Source organism: Crocuta crocuta, unplaced genomic scaffold (assembly GCF_008692635.1).
Source record: "Crocuta crocuta isolate KB4526 unplaced genomic scaffold, BGI_CrCroc_1.0 scaffold26, whole genome shotgun sequence".
In the NCBI taxonomy this organism is placed as follows: domain Eukaryota; kingdom Metazoa; phylum Chordata; class Mammalia; order Carnivora; family Hyaenidae; genus Crocuta; species Crocuta crocuta.
Window position 1 is genome coordinate 2,713,721 of NW_027532249.1, and position 18,379 is coordinate 2,732,099.

General features: G+C 44.3%; 1 protein-coding gene across 1 annotated transcript in view; it reads left to right on the top strand.

Annotated features, from left to right (window-relative positions):
- The window catches only part of PIEZO2 (piezo type mechanosensitive ion channel component 2), a 446,101-nt gene that overhangs the window by 356,023 nt on the left and 71,699 nt on the right, over positions 1-18,379 (top strand). The window contains exons 22-29 of the mRNA XM_077778264.1: positions 6,330-6,506; positions 6,791-6,916; positions 8,270-8,470; positions 9,161-9,365; positions 9,487-9,588; positions 10,705-10,870; positions 14,648-14,891; positions 17,294-17,390. Of these exons, the coding sequence (XP_077634390.1) occupies positions 6,330-6,506; positions 6,791-6,916; positions 8,270-8,470; positions 9,161-9,365; positions 9,487-9,588; positions 10,705-10,870; positions 14,648-14,891; positions 17,294-17,390 (1,318 nt within the window). The remainder of the gene's footprint in view (positions 1-6,329; positions 6,507-6,790; positions 6,917-8,269; positions 8,471-9,160; positions 9,366-9,486; positions 9,589-10,704; positions 10,871-14,647; positions 14,892-17,293; positions 17,391-18,379) is intronic.

The window sequence follows — 18,379 nt, forward strand, 5'->3', positions numbered from 1 at the left end:
GTAATATTAGTTTCAGGTGTGCAATACAGTGATTCAACCCTTCCAGACAACACCCCGTGCTCTTCACAACAAGCACACTCCTTAATCCCCATCATCTATCTCATCCATCCCCCACCCCAACCCCATCCCCTCTGGTAACCGTCAGTTTGTTCTCTGTAGTTAAAAGTGTTTCTTGGTTTGCCTCTCTTTCTCCTTTCCCCCCCTTTACTCATGTGTTTTCTTAAATTCCACATATGAGTAAAATCATATGAGTTATCTTTCTGTGACTGACTTATTCCACTTAGCATAATACTCTCTAGCGTCATCTATGTCACTGCTAATCGCAAGATTTCATTCTTTTTATGGCTTAGTAATATTCCTCTCTCTCTCTTTTTCTCTCTCTCTCTCTCTATCTCTGTGTGTGTGTGTGTGTGTGTGTGTGTGTGTGTGTGTCCATTAGTTAGTCATTGGATAGCTACTTGGTCTGTGAAAATGCTATTATAAACACCATGGTGCATGTATCCCTTTGAATTAGTATTTTTGTATTCTTTGGGTAAATACCTACTAGTGCAATTGCTGACTCCTAGAGCAGTTCTCTTTTCAACTTTCTGAGGAATTTCCACACTGGTTTCCACAGTGGCTGTACCAGTTTGCATTCCCACCAGCAGTACAGGAGGGTTCCTCTTCCTCCACATCCTTGCCAACACCTAAACTCTGATCTCTTACCAGAAGCAACTCCTTTTCTAGTGACTTCTTTCTTTCTCACACACACCCTCTCCTCCCTGCCTTCCCCCTTCCCCCCACTTCCAGTGAACTAGCTTCTGTTACGTGGCCTCCCAGGCTGAACTGTAGCCTCAGGCAGGAATTGGTGGTGTGCTTCTGTAAAAGGGCTTCACACTGGGCTGGAGTTGATCAAATCTTCCCTTTCTCTCATGGGGCTCCTCTACCTCCTGGTTTTTCAGCATTCTCTCCTTCCGGACACTTTCCATTGGAGTCTCATCACCCATGCAGCCAGTGTCCCTGAGCAGGACTTAGAACAGCTCTGGGCACTCTCTCTCTCTCACACTTCAGATCCACGGGCAACACTCACAGGGGTGTATGGGGGTCCCCATGAGGCTAGTGTACGAGAGTGTCCATGAGGCAACTCCTGTGCCTAGTCACCAAATCCCTCGCAGCTGGATTTCCTGGGCGAAGTTGGACATCAGTGTCGAGACCCCAGAGTACACACATCAGCGTGTCTATGTGGCACTACGTGGAGCCCCTCGCTCGCTTGGGGTTTGGGTAGAGAATGTAGCATCCCTTCCTTCCCACCCCATCATCTTATAAGGGGGACTGACAGAAGCACCTCGCACAAAGAAAGTTCTTCCCACTCCCTCCTGTCATCTTCGCCATCTTGACCCATCTGCACCCTCTCAGAGCACTTTAAAGACCTCTAAATGAAGTCTTCATTTTGATTTTAAATGTCTACATTGCTGGCTATCACTTCCATTTTGGAATGTTTTGCTTCTATCCATTCTAAGTCGGTGCCTCATAAGGCTTCAACTGAAGTCTTTCTATAGTGCGTACAGTTGGGGAAGAAAGACAACCATTGACTCTTGTAAGGAGCCACGTGCCAATCCAGGCTATGATGTATCTGAATCTTATCTGATTATAATAGAGGTGAGTGTATGGGGGTTCTCATAGTGAGGGGGATGGGCAGGAGGGGAACTATGTCGCACAATTCCAGGGGCAGTGTTCACCTGCAAACAGCACTCCCTAATGTTGTGCACCTCCAAGGTGCCGATTTATACCTGCAGGGGACTCTTCCGCTTTGAAGCTTGGTTTGTCCTCAACCAAAGAAGCCCATCAGAAATGACATTTGCTACATATCTTTTCCATTTGTAGCTTATTAATTTTGATTAGTGCAAAAGATACTCTTTCTCAAACATTACTAATCAGTAAATGGCAAAATGAGAACAAAGTCAACAACCCCAGTGAAGTCTTCATCCTTATCCAAGGTCATCATCAAGGCCACTTGTTTTCACAAACTTTCGGGGTCATTTCTCAGGTCATTTTGGAGTCAAACATTAAACCTTTCCAAGGTTATCATCATAGGCATCTGAGGAAGAAGAGGCCATGAGAAAGAATTTGTTACAGAGGCCTTTCTTTTATTTTTTTTTAAGTTTATTTATTTTGAGAGACAGGGACAGAGAGAGTGAGCAGGGGGAAGGGCAAAGAGAGAGGAGAGAGAGAATCTTAGGTAGGCTCTAGGCAGTCAGCACAGAGCCAGATGTGGGACTCAAAATCATGAACCATGAGATCATGACCTGAGCCAAAACCAAGGATGAGACGCTTAACCGACTGAGCCACCCAGGCGCCCCAACAGAAGCCTTTATTTTACATCAGCCTCTCTTACCAGAGCAACGCCACTTAGGAAGGACCTAGAATTTAAATATATATAACATTGTCTTCTTTTTGTATATGCAACTATATTCCTAGAAAGCTCTGTGAGAGATCAGGTTATTCTTTGAGGAAGGGACCACACCTTATTTTAGTACCCTGAGCAGCTCCCCCAGGGGCTGGCCAATTGTGGAAGCTCGATAAATGTTTACTGACAGAAGGAAATAAATACAACAACCTTGAAAGCTTGAGATTTTCCCCAGATATCAGTTGATGTTTCATTATGATTTTAACTCTCACTCACCATTCATTTAGCCTTTGTTATGTACTTAAACTAAAATAAATTAAACTGAATGCTTATACTGTGCTAGATGTTGGCTCAATGGCATGAAAGATACATTTCTTGTCTCCGCTTGCAGTCTAATGGTCAAGGCTGGCAAATGAAGCCAAAGTCACAGTAACGGCCAGATTAGAGGGGTCTCCAGGAGGCTGTGGGTGCAAGGGAAGGGTGTCATGCAGGGGTGTGTCACTGTGAAGGTGGTCACTGAAGCTGCAGGTGCTCTGAGGGAGGAGGCCAGCTGGGCCAGCACATGGCCAGGGAACCACAGTTTTCAGGGACCCCTCTCTCAAGGCGGTGGCCTCAAGCCTTACAAGGGTATATTCAGAGAAAATGGCAATTTGTGAAAAAATGTTTTGTGAGGAAGGCATGTGGCATAAACTTACTTCTCCAAATTGCTTGCTAATAAGAATCACCTGGACACTTGTTAGATACATGGATGACCAACCCTTTCTCTACAAATTCTGGCTCATCAGATAGTGGTTAGGGTCCAGGGATTTGTCTTTGTTTTTGTTTGTTTTTAAGTACATTCCATGAGATTCGTACCATCAGGGAAAGGATGGAACCATTGGCAACCATGATTGTATTGAACAAAGTATGGTGCTTCTCCAAGTCCCTGTTTTCCCACCTCACAGATGCTGTTCAGTCCTCATTTTCATGATTCTCCATGACATCGGATATTGACAATCATTTCCTTGTCCTTGAAGAGCTTTTGTCATCTTCCAAAACAGCACCCTTCCCTGGCCTCCCTTCTGCCTCATTCATGGCCTCCTTCTCTTCCCACCAACTCCTCTCTTCTGTAGGTTTCATCTGCAGCCCCCTTTTCTGATTCTAGACCCCGTGTGGGTGGTCTCATATGCTCCTGTGGTTTACTCACTATCTACATGCAAGAATTGCCCTCATAAATCGATGCCTTCATCCCATCCAGTCTTTGAATTCCAGGCCCATTTCTCCAAGGGACAGCTGGACATGACCTCATCCTGGAGTGTCCCCAAAGCAACTTCAACTAAATATGTCTAAACCTGAGCTCCCTATCTCCACATCAGTTTCCTATTAGATTACTCTACCAGATGTCCAACCCTGTTCCAATCTCTTCTCCTGCCAGTGTGTATTCCATCAGGCAGCCAGAACATCTCCCCAGTGCATAAATATGATCATGTTAATCCTCAACTGGAAAACCTGCAACAGCTCTCCTGTCCTCACAAGCATGTGATATAGGTCCTGCATGATCTGGCCCTAGAGCTCTTTGCCATTTTCTTTCCCAAATACCCTAACCTAGGTGGATTCCTAACCCTAACCCTAACCCTAATCCTGATCAGACTCCTCTCCTAGTGAGCCGCTTGTTGCTACAAGGACGTCCACTCTATGCCATCCCTCTCCAGAAGGCCCCAACTTACAGTTTCTCTGCCTGGCTCACTCCTATTTGTACCCCTAGCCTCAGTTTAGATTGAATGACCATGAGCAATCTTCCTTGATCCCTGACTAGCCAATCAGCCCTATGTTCCCATACAGCCAGCATCAGCCCAGACAGACACCCCCTCCACTATATTGTCTTGTGCTGTTTATGCAGTTTTAGCTTGAACTGCCTCATATATTTCTTGAGGCCAGGAGTCCACACAGGATGTGCTACTTTGAACCTAGTTAAGACTTAATAAAATGTATCTTTTCTTCTTTTTCTCCAACACTCAAAGGATGAAGGTGTCTATGTAAATTCATTGTACTGTTTTTATACTCAGTGCCTTAAATACATAATAAAAAGGAATAACAAAGAGACCTAATGTCATAAATAGCTTTACTAGGCTTACAGATTTAATTGAGGAGGAAAGAAATGTTGTTTAATATCCCAGTTAACGTGACACTTGCCGATGACTGAGGCTGAGTCACTTAGCCAATCAAAATATTTTGTTAAAATGTAACATTTATTGTGTTTGTGAGTGTTGTATAATTCAGAAGCCAATATTTCTTTCCTCCTCAATTAATTCTGTAAGGCAGTTCTTACTACCCTGATATTACAGCCCTTAATTCCCAGAGAGGGCCCTTGCCTTGGGCAGCAACAAATAATTAAGCAGAAAAGTAGTAGCTAACAAATTACCAAATTAAATACTGTCCTGGAGTTTCCACATTTCTTGTTCTTTAGTTTTATAGGCCAAACAGTATCCATGCCTTTTATAGCCCATAGTGTGCTTAGCCCTTAGTTCATGTTGAATTTTATCAATTGTATGCATGCTGCTAATGTTAATTACTTCATGCCGATAATATTAAATGTTCTTAGGACATTATTTTAATAATATTAAGATATTATTTTATCATTATTTTAATCACATGAGTGTTTTCTATGGAGGAGTAAGATGGCTGTGTTTCTATATTGTTCAATGAACCCTTAGCTATGGAGAACAGTTGGAAATGAGTGGACATGGTAAACATACATGCAGTTTAAGCCGAAGCTGAAGTCATTGCCTTCCCTCTTTACACCTGCCCCCTCCCCCCACAAGGTCATATGTCAGTAGTGGCACTATCATCTCCTCAAGGCTCTGGCTCCCATGCCAGAAACCTGGGAGGCATTCTTATGCCTCCTCCTTTACCCTAACCGCCACCACCTCCAAGCCAACCAGTCAACACCTCCAGTGAGTTTTACTACCCATCTCAAATCTGTGACTCCTCCCCATCTCTGCTCCACTGCCCTATTTTAGGCTCTGGTCATGTTCTCCTGGCAGTACATATAAGCTGGTCTCCTGACCTCTCATTGAACCCCATGATGTACCTCCATTCTTCAATTGTACTTATTTCAACCAAAGAAAGTCTTTCCTTAAGATTTTCCCTGGGAAGTCTTGGCTCTCTACTTTCTGCACAAAGGGCTCATATGCCATAGCATGGTTTCAAAAGGGTCCATCTGGGTGCCTGAGTGGCTCAGTCAGTTAAGCGTCTGACTTCAGCTCAGGTCATGATCTCATGGTTCGTGAGTTCGAGCCCCGCATCAGGCTCTGTGCTAACAGCTAGCTCAGAGCCTGGAGCCTGCTTCATGTTCTATATCTCCCTCTCTCTCTGACCCTCTCCTGCTCATGCTGTCTCTCTCTCAGAAATAAATTTTTAAAAAAACATTAAAAAAATTTAAAAAGGTCCATCAAAGTGCAGCTTCCAGCTGCATCTCCAGCCTCATTTGCTGCTGCAGCTCACTATGTTCAATTCTAGAATTTCCAGTTGTTTGTGGTCACCTGTCCCTACCATACCACTTCATGCTTTCCTGCCTTTTCTTATACATCCTTTACCTGGAATACACTTCTCATCTTTCTTGGCCTGGCTGGCTTTATGCATCTTTCAAGGCTTAGCTCAGGCAGTAGCTCTTCCAGGAAACGTTCTGGAAGCTCCAGATTGGGCCAAGGATGCCTTCTGGATATTCTCATAGGAGCCTGTTCTCATCTATAGCTGAGCCGCTGCTACACTACATTTACATACCCTGGTTATGTATCTTTCTGCCATATGATATATCCCCACACATACACACGCAGGGCAGTGCACTGCACATACTAGGAACTCAGTCAAACTCAGCTGAACTGAGTAAATCAAGTGGCCACATTGTGTAGATGTTATGCTATATTATGTATTTTTGTCCCCATTTCTGATTTTATGTTTTCAGGTGTCACTGTTCAACTATGTATTTTTGATTTCTTGGGCTTTTGCTCTGCCATACGCCAAGCTACGCCGTCTGGCTTCAAGTGTCTGCACTGTCTGGACGTGTGTGATCATCGTCTGCAAAATGTTGTACCAGCTGCAAACCATTAAGCCTGAGAACTTTTCTGTTAACTGTTCCTTGGTGAGCCTCAAAGACAGGGGACTCTTCGTGACTGGGGCTTAGGGAAGTGAGGTGGTTATTGGGAAACCCATTCACCCAAGCACATTCTGCCTGGCCTTTCAGTCACCTCCGCCATGTTGGATATGTCCTGACCCTTCTTCTCTTCTCGTGCTAAGATCTTCCTCCTAAACTGGATCTTCCCCTTCCCGCCCCCTCATGTCCCTTTGCTCACAGCTGAAGGAGAAAAATCTGAACTCTTCCAATCTGTGCAGCTATTTTTTAACTCCCTATTCTCTTTTCTTCAGCCAAATGAAAACCAAACGAATATACCCCTCCACCAGTTGAACAAGTCGCAACTCTACAGCGCTCCTATTGACCCAACAGAATGGGTTGGCCTGAGGAAATCTTCCCCTCTGCTCGTCTACCTGAGGGTAAGGCTTCTGTCATACTTCGCTTGTGCCTCTGAACAGTTAATGCCTAAGATCTTTTGCCTTGAGACCTCTAATATCACATTTGATAGTAACCTCTCCTTTTTATGTAACATTTGGAATCACCTTTGAAACAAATGACTAAACATTACCGTCAGTGTCACATTGCACCAAAAAGAAATTGATCAAGTAGTTTGAGATTAATTGAATAAAGTATAACAAATCTAATATTATTTGGAATATTGTATAACCATTCAAAGATTATAAATTGATATCGTGAGATGTTGAAAGATGTCCAAAATATATTAACTTTTTTTTAAAGAAAACAAATTTCAATACACTACATACAATCATATGGTCTCTTCTAGATGCAAAGAAAAATATGGAGGAAAATATACCAAATTGTATATAGTGATTATTTCTGAGAAGCAGGTGTAGAATTATGAGAAATTTTTGCTCTCTGAATTCTGTTTCTCTGTGTTTAATGAAAGACATATATATAAAGGTAATATGATTTTAAACAACATATCTTTGGAAAGAAACTTTGCAACCAGTCCTAACAGACATAATGAAAGCAATATATACTTCAGACTCTTCCCATTTTACTTTGACGGGTGACCTGAGCAGTCTTCCTAACAAACGGACAGAAGCACTTTAAAAAAAAAGCATTTATACTCAACACGGGGAATTTTTCAATGTACACAGCATCCCGTTTTTATGTGTAGCTTTCCTTTTTTCTCCTATGACAGACATTTGCAGCAATACAAATGCTATCCACCAGCAAGATCTATTTTAAGGGTAAGAGGGGCTGGTATTTGAAAACAGTGATCAGAACAGTGTCTAACACATAAGGTTCCATAAAAGTTAACGGTTTTGGGTATGATTGTGATTATATTGTCATAAGTAGCATGGTTGTCAGTAAGCAGCTCTCTCTAGCCAGATTTCCGAGGGGTTAAAAGATTTCCGCTCCAGCTTAACATGTTTTCCAGATGGCCCTATACTGCTTTGTACCTTTACTTGCAAATGAGGCTGGACCACACAACCGGTCACTGCATCTTCCTATGCGTAGTATACTTTTCCAGGAACAGGTATGAGCATCACCAGCCTTCTGTCCAGAGATTCTAGATCCTAGGATCATGGGAATCATCTGATTGGCATAATGCACATAACTCCCCCTCATTACCATACCATAGGGAAAATGAACATTAAATCCAGGGCTTTCATAGAGGGGAGATTTTTTAAAGCATTGTTCTTCTAGATACCACAAATGTGAAAAAAATGATACATTGTGGGGATTGTCTAAGATGACCAAGCTAAAGTGTTTGGCTTGCACAACTGTGTTTTCTTGCTTTGTAGAATAATCTGCTGATGCTGGCCATTCTGGCCTTTGAGGTTACAATTTACCGCCATCAGGAATACTATCGAGGCCGAAACAACCTCACGGCCCCTGTGTCTAGAACCATCTTTCATGACATTACAAGACTCCATCTAGATGATGGACTTATTAATTGTGCCAAATATTTCATAAATTACTTCTTCTACAAGTTTGGTCTGGAGGTGAGTTTCTTTGCTGACATTTTTTTGTTTTGTTTTCTGTGAAAATCCCAATCACTGTTTTTGGCCACTTGGCCAGTGAGCCTTACTTGTACATCTCCATGCTACAATGACTGTCTTCTTGAGATCAGCAGGTTAACTCTCCTGAAGAGTTAACCTGGCCTGGCTGAAAGTTTTTTAAGACCAAGGCCACTGCTTCATGCTCTGCAACAGTGAACTTGGCCTCTCTGGATCTCTGTAGCCTTACAGATAGATGCATAAATATCACTTTGTCATTTTAACTGGTTTCTTTAATGTATTACAAATCTTTGTGTTCTGTGCATTTATTCTGAAAGTTTAACTTGAGCCAAAATGAACTGCCTTCACCCGAAAGGGTTGTGGTAGGTGCCTGTCTTTTAACAGAGCAAATTTGGAACATGAAGAGATCATAGCTGTATTCTCTTCACAGTGTGAAGCAGTTGTTATTAACAGTGATGTAGTCAGTCTTTCCCTTGGCAGTGATTGATATGCTATTTCAGTCTTCATGCTGAAAGACACCCCAAAGAAGCAAGACTTGGTGAACGTGTGTAGACAGACATACCCTCAGGAATGCAGGTCTCTGAGGCACCTGCCCAGGGCTGACAGGTGACACCACTCCCCTTCCCTGTAAACCCGATTTTTTTTTTTTTTTTGCTTCTTTTCATCCTTACACAGACCTGTTTCCTAATGTCAGTTAATGTAATCGGTCAGCGAATGGATTTCTATGCCATGATTCACGCCTGCTGGCTGATCGCTGTCTTGTATCGGCGCAGAAGAAAGGCCATTGCAGAGATTTGGCCCAAGTACTGCTGCTTCCTGGCATGCATCATCACCTTCCAGTATTTCATCTGCATTGGCGTCCCTCCGGCTCCTTGCAGGGGTGAGTGGGCCCTCCCCAGGAGCCTGATGCTTTTGTAATCAACCCTTATGTTGTGGACAGTTGGGGCAAGGGTAGTGAAGAAGCATATTGATTTTGCTCTTTACCACTTCCCTCCCTGCAGATTACCCGTGGAGATTCAAGGGTGCTAGCTTCAACGACAACATCATAAAGTGGCTGTACTTCCCAGACTTCATCGTGCGGCCCAACCCCGTGTTTCTCGTCTGTAAGTGTTGCAGCCTGGGGCCGCAGAGCACCGGGGTTTGGCTTTCTCTTCGCGAATCGTTCTTCGTGTGTTATGCATTAGTGCCTCCCCCTTCTTCCACTGCACTTTGTGATCATGTAAAAGCTTGTCTTGATGCATTAATATCACAGGTCCTTAATGGCTTCTACTTGCCCTGTTACATTTGCAGAATTAATAAATAAACATCGGAAGTACCATATCCACTTCCATGATTTTACCACCATCCACACACACCCACTCTCCACCCCATCCCCCACCCCCGCACACACACCTCTGCTCCTCCACCTTCCAGCAGGTAGACTGCAGAGGGAGGCTTTGTATTTTGTGAGGCCTTGTTATTTTAGGCCGCCACCACAGACAGAACAAAGCTAAAGCTGAGGGGGTAGAAGCCAGGAAGATGCTAACCAAACTGCAGTTGCTCTAGAACCAGGCTGTAGCGCCTGGCCCTTCTAAGGGCAGGCTGATGGTCCTAAGTTTGGAGCAGCCCCACCTAAGATGAGAGGGTCATCTACAGAGGGACCATGCTCCCTATGCACACTCAGGTTGAATGTAAAGTACAATGGAGCCACTTGGTGCTGGAGGCTGCCAGCCTGTAACTGGCCATGATCTTCACCTGCGCTCCCTGCCTTTATTGCAATGTCCACCCTGGGAAGGGTCTGGTTCCAAATAAAATGGGGATCCCATAGAGGTTGAAGAAAACTGGAAGTCCCTGCCTCTACCATAAGTAAAAAGATAAAGATGGAGAAGTGTACTCAAGTGGCCTCCTCAAAATTCTGGTGGGAGATACATGCAAATAAGCATCATCCCAGAAGCAAGTCCTAAGACTAGTAATTCTCATCTGATACTCGCACCCACCAATGTGCAGACAAAATCCAGACTCCCCTGTGCCTGTGACCTGTGACCCCTCTTGCATCTTCTATGGTGGGCAAGGTGGGACTTGGCCCTTGACTGGAATCCAGGGAGAACCACAATTGGGAACTTTGGGAACGCGACTCACTCAGGAGCCGGGGAGCTGCTCCTACCAGGTGAGGGCTATTTCCTACATCATGGAAACCCAGAAGAGGAGAAGGTGACTGAGTGATCTCTCTGTCCTACCAGATGACTTCATGCTGCTCCTGTGTGCCTCCTTGCAAAGGCAGATCTTTGAGGATGAAAACAAGGCTGCAGTGCGAATCATGGCAGGGGACAACGTAGAGATCTGCATGAACCTCGACGCGGCCTCCTTCAGCCAGCATAACCCCGTGCCGGATTTCATTCACTGCAGGTGAGGGTAGCTGCGCGGGTCCAGAGCCACTTGGCACGTGCGTGTCACTTGGGGGACGTACCTCCGCTCGCGGTTCTCTCTCCACCATTCTCAGGAAACTGGGTACCTACCTGTACACACCAAGCTCATAAATGCAGAGGGCTTAGGGGTCAGGAGGCTGAGTTCTGCCTCTGCTTTCCTCAGCATGAACCACACATGTCCCCTGTTTCCCTCCACTTCATCACACGTGAACGGACTGGTGCCCATGTTACTGCTTCCTGGTGCTCCAGTAGAGATCCCCTGCTCTTACTCACTGTCCCTCAGCTTTACCTTCTGTTCCAACTCCTCTTCATCCCTTGTCCCTCCTCATCCCCTGCTCCTCATCCTTGTCCCCTCTCCTTCTTCCCCTTCTCTTGTCCCCTTCCTGGGCCCCCATAGCCAGTGGGCACCATGGGAACCACAGCTTGTCCTGTGCTGGCACGCCCCTTGTGTGCCATCTCCTTGGGTATGTGGCACCCCCTTGCAGCACCTCCTTTGCCCTCCATCACCTGCTGCAGTCTGGTGGCAGCCAATCTGGGCAGCCTGATCACCCCCCTCTGCAGAGTGTGTGTCTGAAGCTGACTAAATTTCTCACTGTGCATCCCTCCTGTGCTGAGTTCCCAAGCCCTCAAGCAGTTTTCGCCTGATGCCACTTTGTGGCGGGCATCCCACTGCCTCCAAAGTCAACTCTCACAGTCCAGCTCCGCCCCTGTGGTCGGGGATCTGACGAGCTGGCAGGATTTTCTTTGCCCCCTCACTAGCTGTGCGCCTTGGGACTTGCTGATCCTCACTAACTGGCGTCCACCCTCCAGCTCTGCTCTCAGTGCCCGGGAGAGGCTGCGCATCAGTGCGCAGCGTGGACAACAGTCTTGTACAAGCCAGTGTGCCTCTCCTCACCTGAGATCTGCTCCCCAGCTTCTGACTCCCGGCGTATTGTGTTGGCATGGGATTATTACTTGAAGAATCAAAACCTATTCCACTCCCAGTCTAAGATATAGGCAACTTAGGGCAAAGTCCACTTCTAACTTTTGTGTATATACCTGTCCCCCATTCATACTGATAGTCTTTGGCCTATAATGTGTATAGTAATGTTAATAGCGGCAGCAACTGAGTGCTTGCAGTGTGCCAGGCTCTGTTTCTGGTGTTTTACATGGATGAAGTGGTCTTAACCTAACGACCACCTATGAGATATTTTATTGCCATTTTGTAGATCAAGAATCTGAGCAAGAATTTGCACCCAATCAACCTGGCTCCAGTACCTGGGAGCTGAGGCCCTTCTGCGGCCTAAGAGCTCAGCATGTACTGAACAAACCAATAAGTGAATTTGCTTTAAAATAATAAGCTACGTAGGGGCACCTGGGTAGCTCAGTCAGTTAAGCATCTGACTCTTGATTATGGCTCAGGTCATGATCTCACGGTCTGTGAGTTCAAGTTCCATGCCAGGCTTTGCACTGACAGCACAGAGCCTGCTTGGGATTCTCTCTCCCTCTCTCTCTCTGCCTGTCCCCAACTCATGCTCTCTCCCTCAAAAAAAAAAAAAAAATTAAGTAAACATAAATAATAAATAAATAAATAAGCTATGTAGACCTATATGTAGACCTATAGACCTTCTAGGAATAATGTGCTACACTAAACACTAATATAAGGTAGGACTTCCACTTCCTACCTCTTCTCTGTGATACTATGAAAAAAATCAGTGCAGCTCATCTTTTTCCCTATCCCAAAGGGAAAAAGACATCCACCCTACGATGCACCTGTGAAAAACCTAAAGTGTCAACAAGAACACTTTTGTGCACCACTGATTTTTAAAGTGATACCATTTCAAGATTGAATTATTTCAAGCTCTTAGTTCTGTTTCTCAGTTAGGACTGCCGGACAAGTATGCATCAGGGAGTAACCCGTCACATACTACAGCCACGAGCTGGAGGCTAGTAAGCACTTGGCGGTCGGAGGCACGGAGTCCCACCTAGTCTCTCCGAAGGCACGTGCTCAACAGCTCTGGAAAGCAGCCTCTTAACCTCATTACACAACCCCCACCAGGGCTCATTCATCTGCTTCAGGGCCCATAAGGCTCCTCTTCAGAGCACCTTGACTAGAATTTTCCATATGATCCTCACAAGCTTGGTCTTACAATAACTGAGCCTCAAGCAAGTGAAGTGCTAGGCAGTGGATGCTGGGACCCCTGGAGCAAGAAGGAGCAACTGCAGGCAAGGAAGAGAAATCCATGGAAAGCACGTGGTGCACTAACACACACGTTTCTGTGTGCACACACACTCACACTCAGGATGCCAGCAGGCTGATTCTGCTGACTCCAGAGCACACATGTGTGCACGCATGCATACATACACACCAGAAGACCCTGTGGGCATTCCGATAGTACATCTCATTTGAATCATTAATTTTACGTGCAGTGCTCCTGGATACTGACACATACTGACATGATATTCATTCTTCTTTGGGTAGGAAGGTAAAGAGTGAAATAGATCTGAGATGAACATTTCCAGAAAACATTTTAAAGAATTGAGTATTTTACTCCCCCAAGGGTAAAGTTCAAAACTTTGCTTATCTGACAATGTACCTTTCGGAACAGCTTTCTCTAATGATGCTGAGTAGTGGAGTCCTGATTTTATCAAGAGATTACTTATCAACTCTTACAAAATAACAGCTTGTTCCTCAAATAACTGACCCACGATTGGTTCTGCTATGCTTCTCCCCTTACCTGGGAAGAGACACAACCAAAACAAAGCCTCCAAGTTAAAGGAGCTCTAATTAAGCAAACACAGATGGGTTTTAGCCTGTAGGTACCACCTCCCTCAGCTGTCAGTGACCCACGCTCCTAAGCTCCCAGAAGCTGCCCATTTATTGCACACTGAGCAACCTGCATGCTTTCTGACCTTTCATCAGGAAGGTCACAGGGAAAGATGACTCCCAAAAAAGGAATCTCGACTCCATCCCAGGGCCATCCAAAGACAGACTGTTGGACAGAGTCTACTGGCCTCTCCATGACCATGTGTGCATTGTGAGAATTACTTCTCACCTGCAAGGAGAGATTTCCATCTCCAGTAAGACCTGCAGGTGTAACACGGATTTGTTTTATCTATTAATTTCTAGTTTGTTGAAAGGAATCCATTCTGGGGTGCCTGGGTGGCTCAGTTGGTTAAGCGTCCAACTTCAGCTCATGTCACGATCCCACGGTTTCTGGGTTTGAGCCCTGCGTCAGCTCTGTGCTGACAGCTCAGAGCCTGGAGCCTACTTCGGATTCTGTGTCTCATTCTCTCACTGCCCCTCCCCCTCTTGCACTCTGTCTCTGTCTCTCAAAAATAAATAAATATTTAAAAATGGAAAAATAAAGAAAGGAATCCATTCTTCCATGTTCTCTTGCTTCAGAAGCCATTTGTATCTTAGAATTCCTCTGGTGTATAATTATTCATGCCTTCTATAGGAAGATAGGGAGGAATTTTGAGTACCCCATTAGTTGGCAGAAAATGCTGCTGTTTGTGGGAAATTTGGCCCAAATAAGATACTAATAAGTGTTTTCACAACTTACCTATTCATCTCTTACTGAGTGAGGATTTCCTATAGACCAGGCAATGTTAAATGAAAGATGAGTACAGTGCATGTAGGACTGGCTTGCAAGGTGCTTCCATAGAGAGTCAAATGGATAATATGAACTCTTACCCTCATTAAAGTAGAATCTCTTGACTTAAGTTTTTGTTTGTTTGTATCATTGTCCTTTGATGGTTCGGTTTTGTTTTCCAGATCGTATTTAGACATGTCCAAAGTGATCATCTTCAGCTACCTCTTCTGGTTTGTCCTCACAATCATCTTCATCACGGGGACAACCAGGATCAGCATCTTTTGCATGGGTTACTTGGTGGCCTGCTTCTATTTCCTGCTCTTCGGGGGTGATTTGCTGCTGAAACCCATCAAGAGCATCCTGCGCTATTGGGACTGGCTGATTGCATACAACGTTTTTGTGATTACGATGAAAAACATATTGTCAGTAAGTGCCTCCCACTGCATAACACATTTGTGGTTTCAGCACAAAAGTAAACAATCCGTTCCGTGGTTATTAAAAGCCCAATTGCCAGTCACCCTGCTCTCTTAAAAGCCCCAAATAAGATGCTGCAAACTCAGTATTCAAAGAACCATTTATTACTCTCGTTTTGCCATATTAAGCAGAATCCTGTGTGCTCAATTCCACCATCTCAAGGCCACATGACAAGGGGATGTGTATTTGCATTCTAAAATGTATTTTTAAGTTAAAATTCCACTTCTTCTGAGCGATAATCTATCACCATTCACACTTCGTGCTATAAAATGGCTCGTTCATGAGCTGAATTAGTCACTGAATCTCTTCCGAAGGCATATCATGTTGGCTTGTCTAGAAAGCATTATGAAAGTACAAAATAAAATGAACATAGTTGTCTGTAACACTGTGCGGTGGGCAATGAGGCAGAACAGGCAATTGGATGCATGTTTCATGTACTCATGAGATGTAATAAACACACAGGAGAACACAACTTTGTAGTTACCTCCGGGCATAAGGGTCCTGATTAGAGCTCAGCTAAGCCAGTAGAAGGTGGAAAGCAAAACACATGTCCTTCCTCTGCAAAATTTAGCTGCTCTACTATTAAATATCTATGTTTCAGGGCACAACTTGTCCCCTGGCCTGGTAGGTAACTCAGACTGCCCACTAGTTATCCTAGGATTGCATTCCATCTGTTGGATCACAGGATAGCTTTTAAGTTATTTACTTATATCGTGAAATTAAATGGCAACCTTTCACGAGATGAATGAGTTAATACGTGTCTATCTGGCCCTACATCAAAGCTAATCCTTGTGCCTGCTACTCCCTAGTAGTGATAGTGCATTAGAGGAACCATGATGTGAGAATTACCTACTTCTCACCTTCCCGGGTACTTAAAGATGAGCTTGCCAGGCAAGTCTAATATGAAGGCATTTAAATTTTTTGACACATGTATTGCTGTGTTTAGAGGTCTTGGACAGTCATGTGTAGGTTGCCATGAATATGCATTCAAGTCACTTGCTTTGTCTAAGACCACTGAAATTTTATCTAAGACCAGTTGATAGTAAAAGTGACTTTTATGCAGCAATTTTACCCCACCAATCTTTATGTACATTTGGGGTAGTACTGAAAGTTCTTAGAGAGGGTATGAGACACAACAACAGAACAACATTTCATTTCATAGCCAATCTGACGGTGAGGGATCTGTTGCCATCTGTAGCTGATTCCTACAACGAGTCCTGAAAATTGTGCAGCTACAAAGTCCATTCATTCACTCATTCATTCTGTAAACCTATACCGCAGATTTGTTCTTTGCCAGACATTACTTTTGTCTTGAAGAACTAGATGCAGTATTGCCTTCAAGTTTTACCCTAAGGAACTCACACTCTAAAAAGGAAGATGAACCTTCTTATTAGTTATTACAATATGGTCGGTTAGTGCTAATTATCACAACATCTTAGGAAACCAGAACAAGAAAAGGAGTGACCCATACCTTGCTTAAGTAAGTTGGGAGCTGACTTTCTAGAAGTGATGCCATTTGAACCTGTCAGAGGCTTGAAAAGCAGATTCAAGGGTGTCCAGGTAAAGAGAGGAGGAGATTCTCAACCTAGAGAACCCAAAGGAAAGCATGGCCATGGAGGACAGATATAGTAACAGGGAAAGCACGTTGCAGTGTGCAAGACAACTCAAACTGGGTAACTGCCAGTTTGGAAGCAAATTCTAATGATATTCTCTTACGTCACACGTTCCCAAAAAATACACACAATTCAGTCATCACCTTTATGTTTTGCCTTGCAATGACTGTTTTTTTAAGCTCCTTCCCCCTCAGGATGTGAACTTAACATACATCATTGTTATGAGACAATGACATGCCAGTCAACAAAGAATAATCTTTTTTGCAGTGAATTGGCCAAAAAATGCTCAAAACACATGCTCTTTTCTTATTCTAAGAACTGCACCTGCAGCTGATGTTTGGGATGATCTTCTGTCAAACAGCATAGGTGTAATCTGTGTGATCTTGTGAGAAAGTAACTAGACCAAAATCAAGGTCCTGGGGATCATTGCTCACTCATTTGATATCGCAGAGTTCAGCTTGTTCCTTTAGTAGTCCGAGATTTTCTCTATGAAAAGACAGGGGCTTCTAAGTGCTAAAATCATTGCACTAAAAACTCTTCCTTTACTCATGGGGCTTATTTTCCCCCCGGGAAATTATGGTACTTGCCCCATGGTGACTGAAATTTAGGTGCTACAGGTTCCCCCTGGAATTATTAGCACAGAGACTTCGTGAACCCTCGTACATATGGGGAACCACAAAACATCAGCCTCTTTTTCTGGGTGCAGAGTTTCACAACTTGCCACTCCCATTTGTTTTTCAGATAGGAGCGTGTGGATACATTGAAAAATTGGTTCAAAATAGTTGCTGGCTGATCCAAGCTTTCAGCCTGGCCTGCACAGTCAAAGGCTATAAAATGCGTAAGTGTGAAAAGCAAATTTGGAAGGGGGAGGTCAGGGAAGGAAGAACAGTTCTATTGTTCTAATGTTAAAATCAGGTCAGAGGGCTGCGTGGGTGGCTCCACTGAGTTTTCAACTCTTGATTTCGGTTCTGGTCATGATCCCAGGGTTGTAGGACTGAGCCCCATGCCAGGCTCCATGCTTAGCCTGCCTAAGATTCTTTCACTCCCTCTGTCTGCCCCTCTCACCACTTGTTCTCTCTCTTTCTCTCTCTCTCTCTCTCTCTCTCTCCTATCCCTCTCTCTCAAATAAATAAAATGAGGGATGCCTGGGTGGCTTAGTTGGTTAAGCATCCAAGTTCAGCTCAGGTCATGATCTCATGGCTTGTGACTTTGAGCCCCGAGTCGGACTCTGTGCTGACGGCTCAGAGCCTGGACCCTGCTTGGGATTCTGGGTCTCCCTCTCTCTCTGCCCCTCTGCAACTCGTATGCATGCACATGCATGCTTTCAAAAATAGACACTAAAAATTTTCTTTTTAAATAAAGTAAATAAAATGAAAAAAAATTAATTGGGCCAAAGCACATAAAGAAGAGAGAAAAAAACAGGTCAATTCAACCTCTAGGTGGAGGCTGTAGGACTGTAGTAGATTATGAATCTATTGTCCATACCATGAAGTGCCCCTATTCTGGACATGTTTAGTCATCCTCTGGAAACATACAAGACCTGGCAGGTTTGTGGATTGTGTGTGGCCTCTAATAACTCCCCAAACTTCTTTGAGCTACATTAGAAAGGGAAGCCCACAGGCCTGTGGTGGTTGCAGCTAGATTCTTGGGTTGTCAGAGTACCTCTGACTTCCAGATTTTTCTCTCCTCAGGAAGTTCAGGGAACTTTGGACTCAGGAAAACAACAGGAAGGATCTCCGGGGTCTCTGTAGTTAGGACTCCCAGAGCAGAGACAGAAGGTTTTATTTCCATCCTCTGCCTCTTGCACCAGAACCCAGGACAAAACCA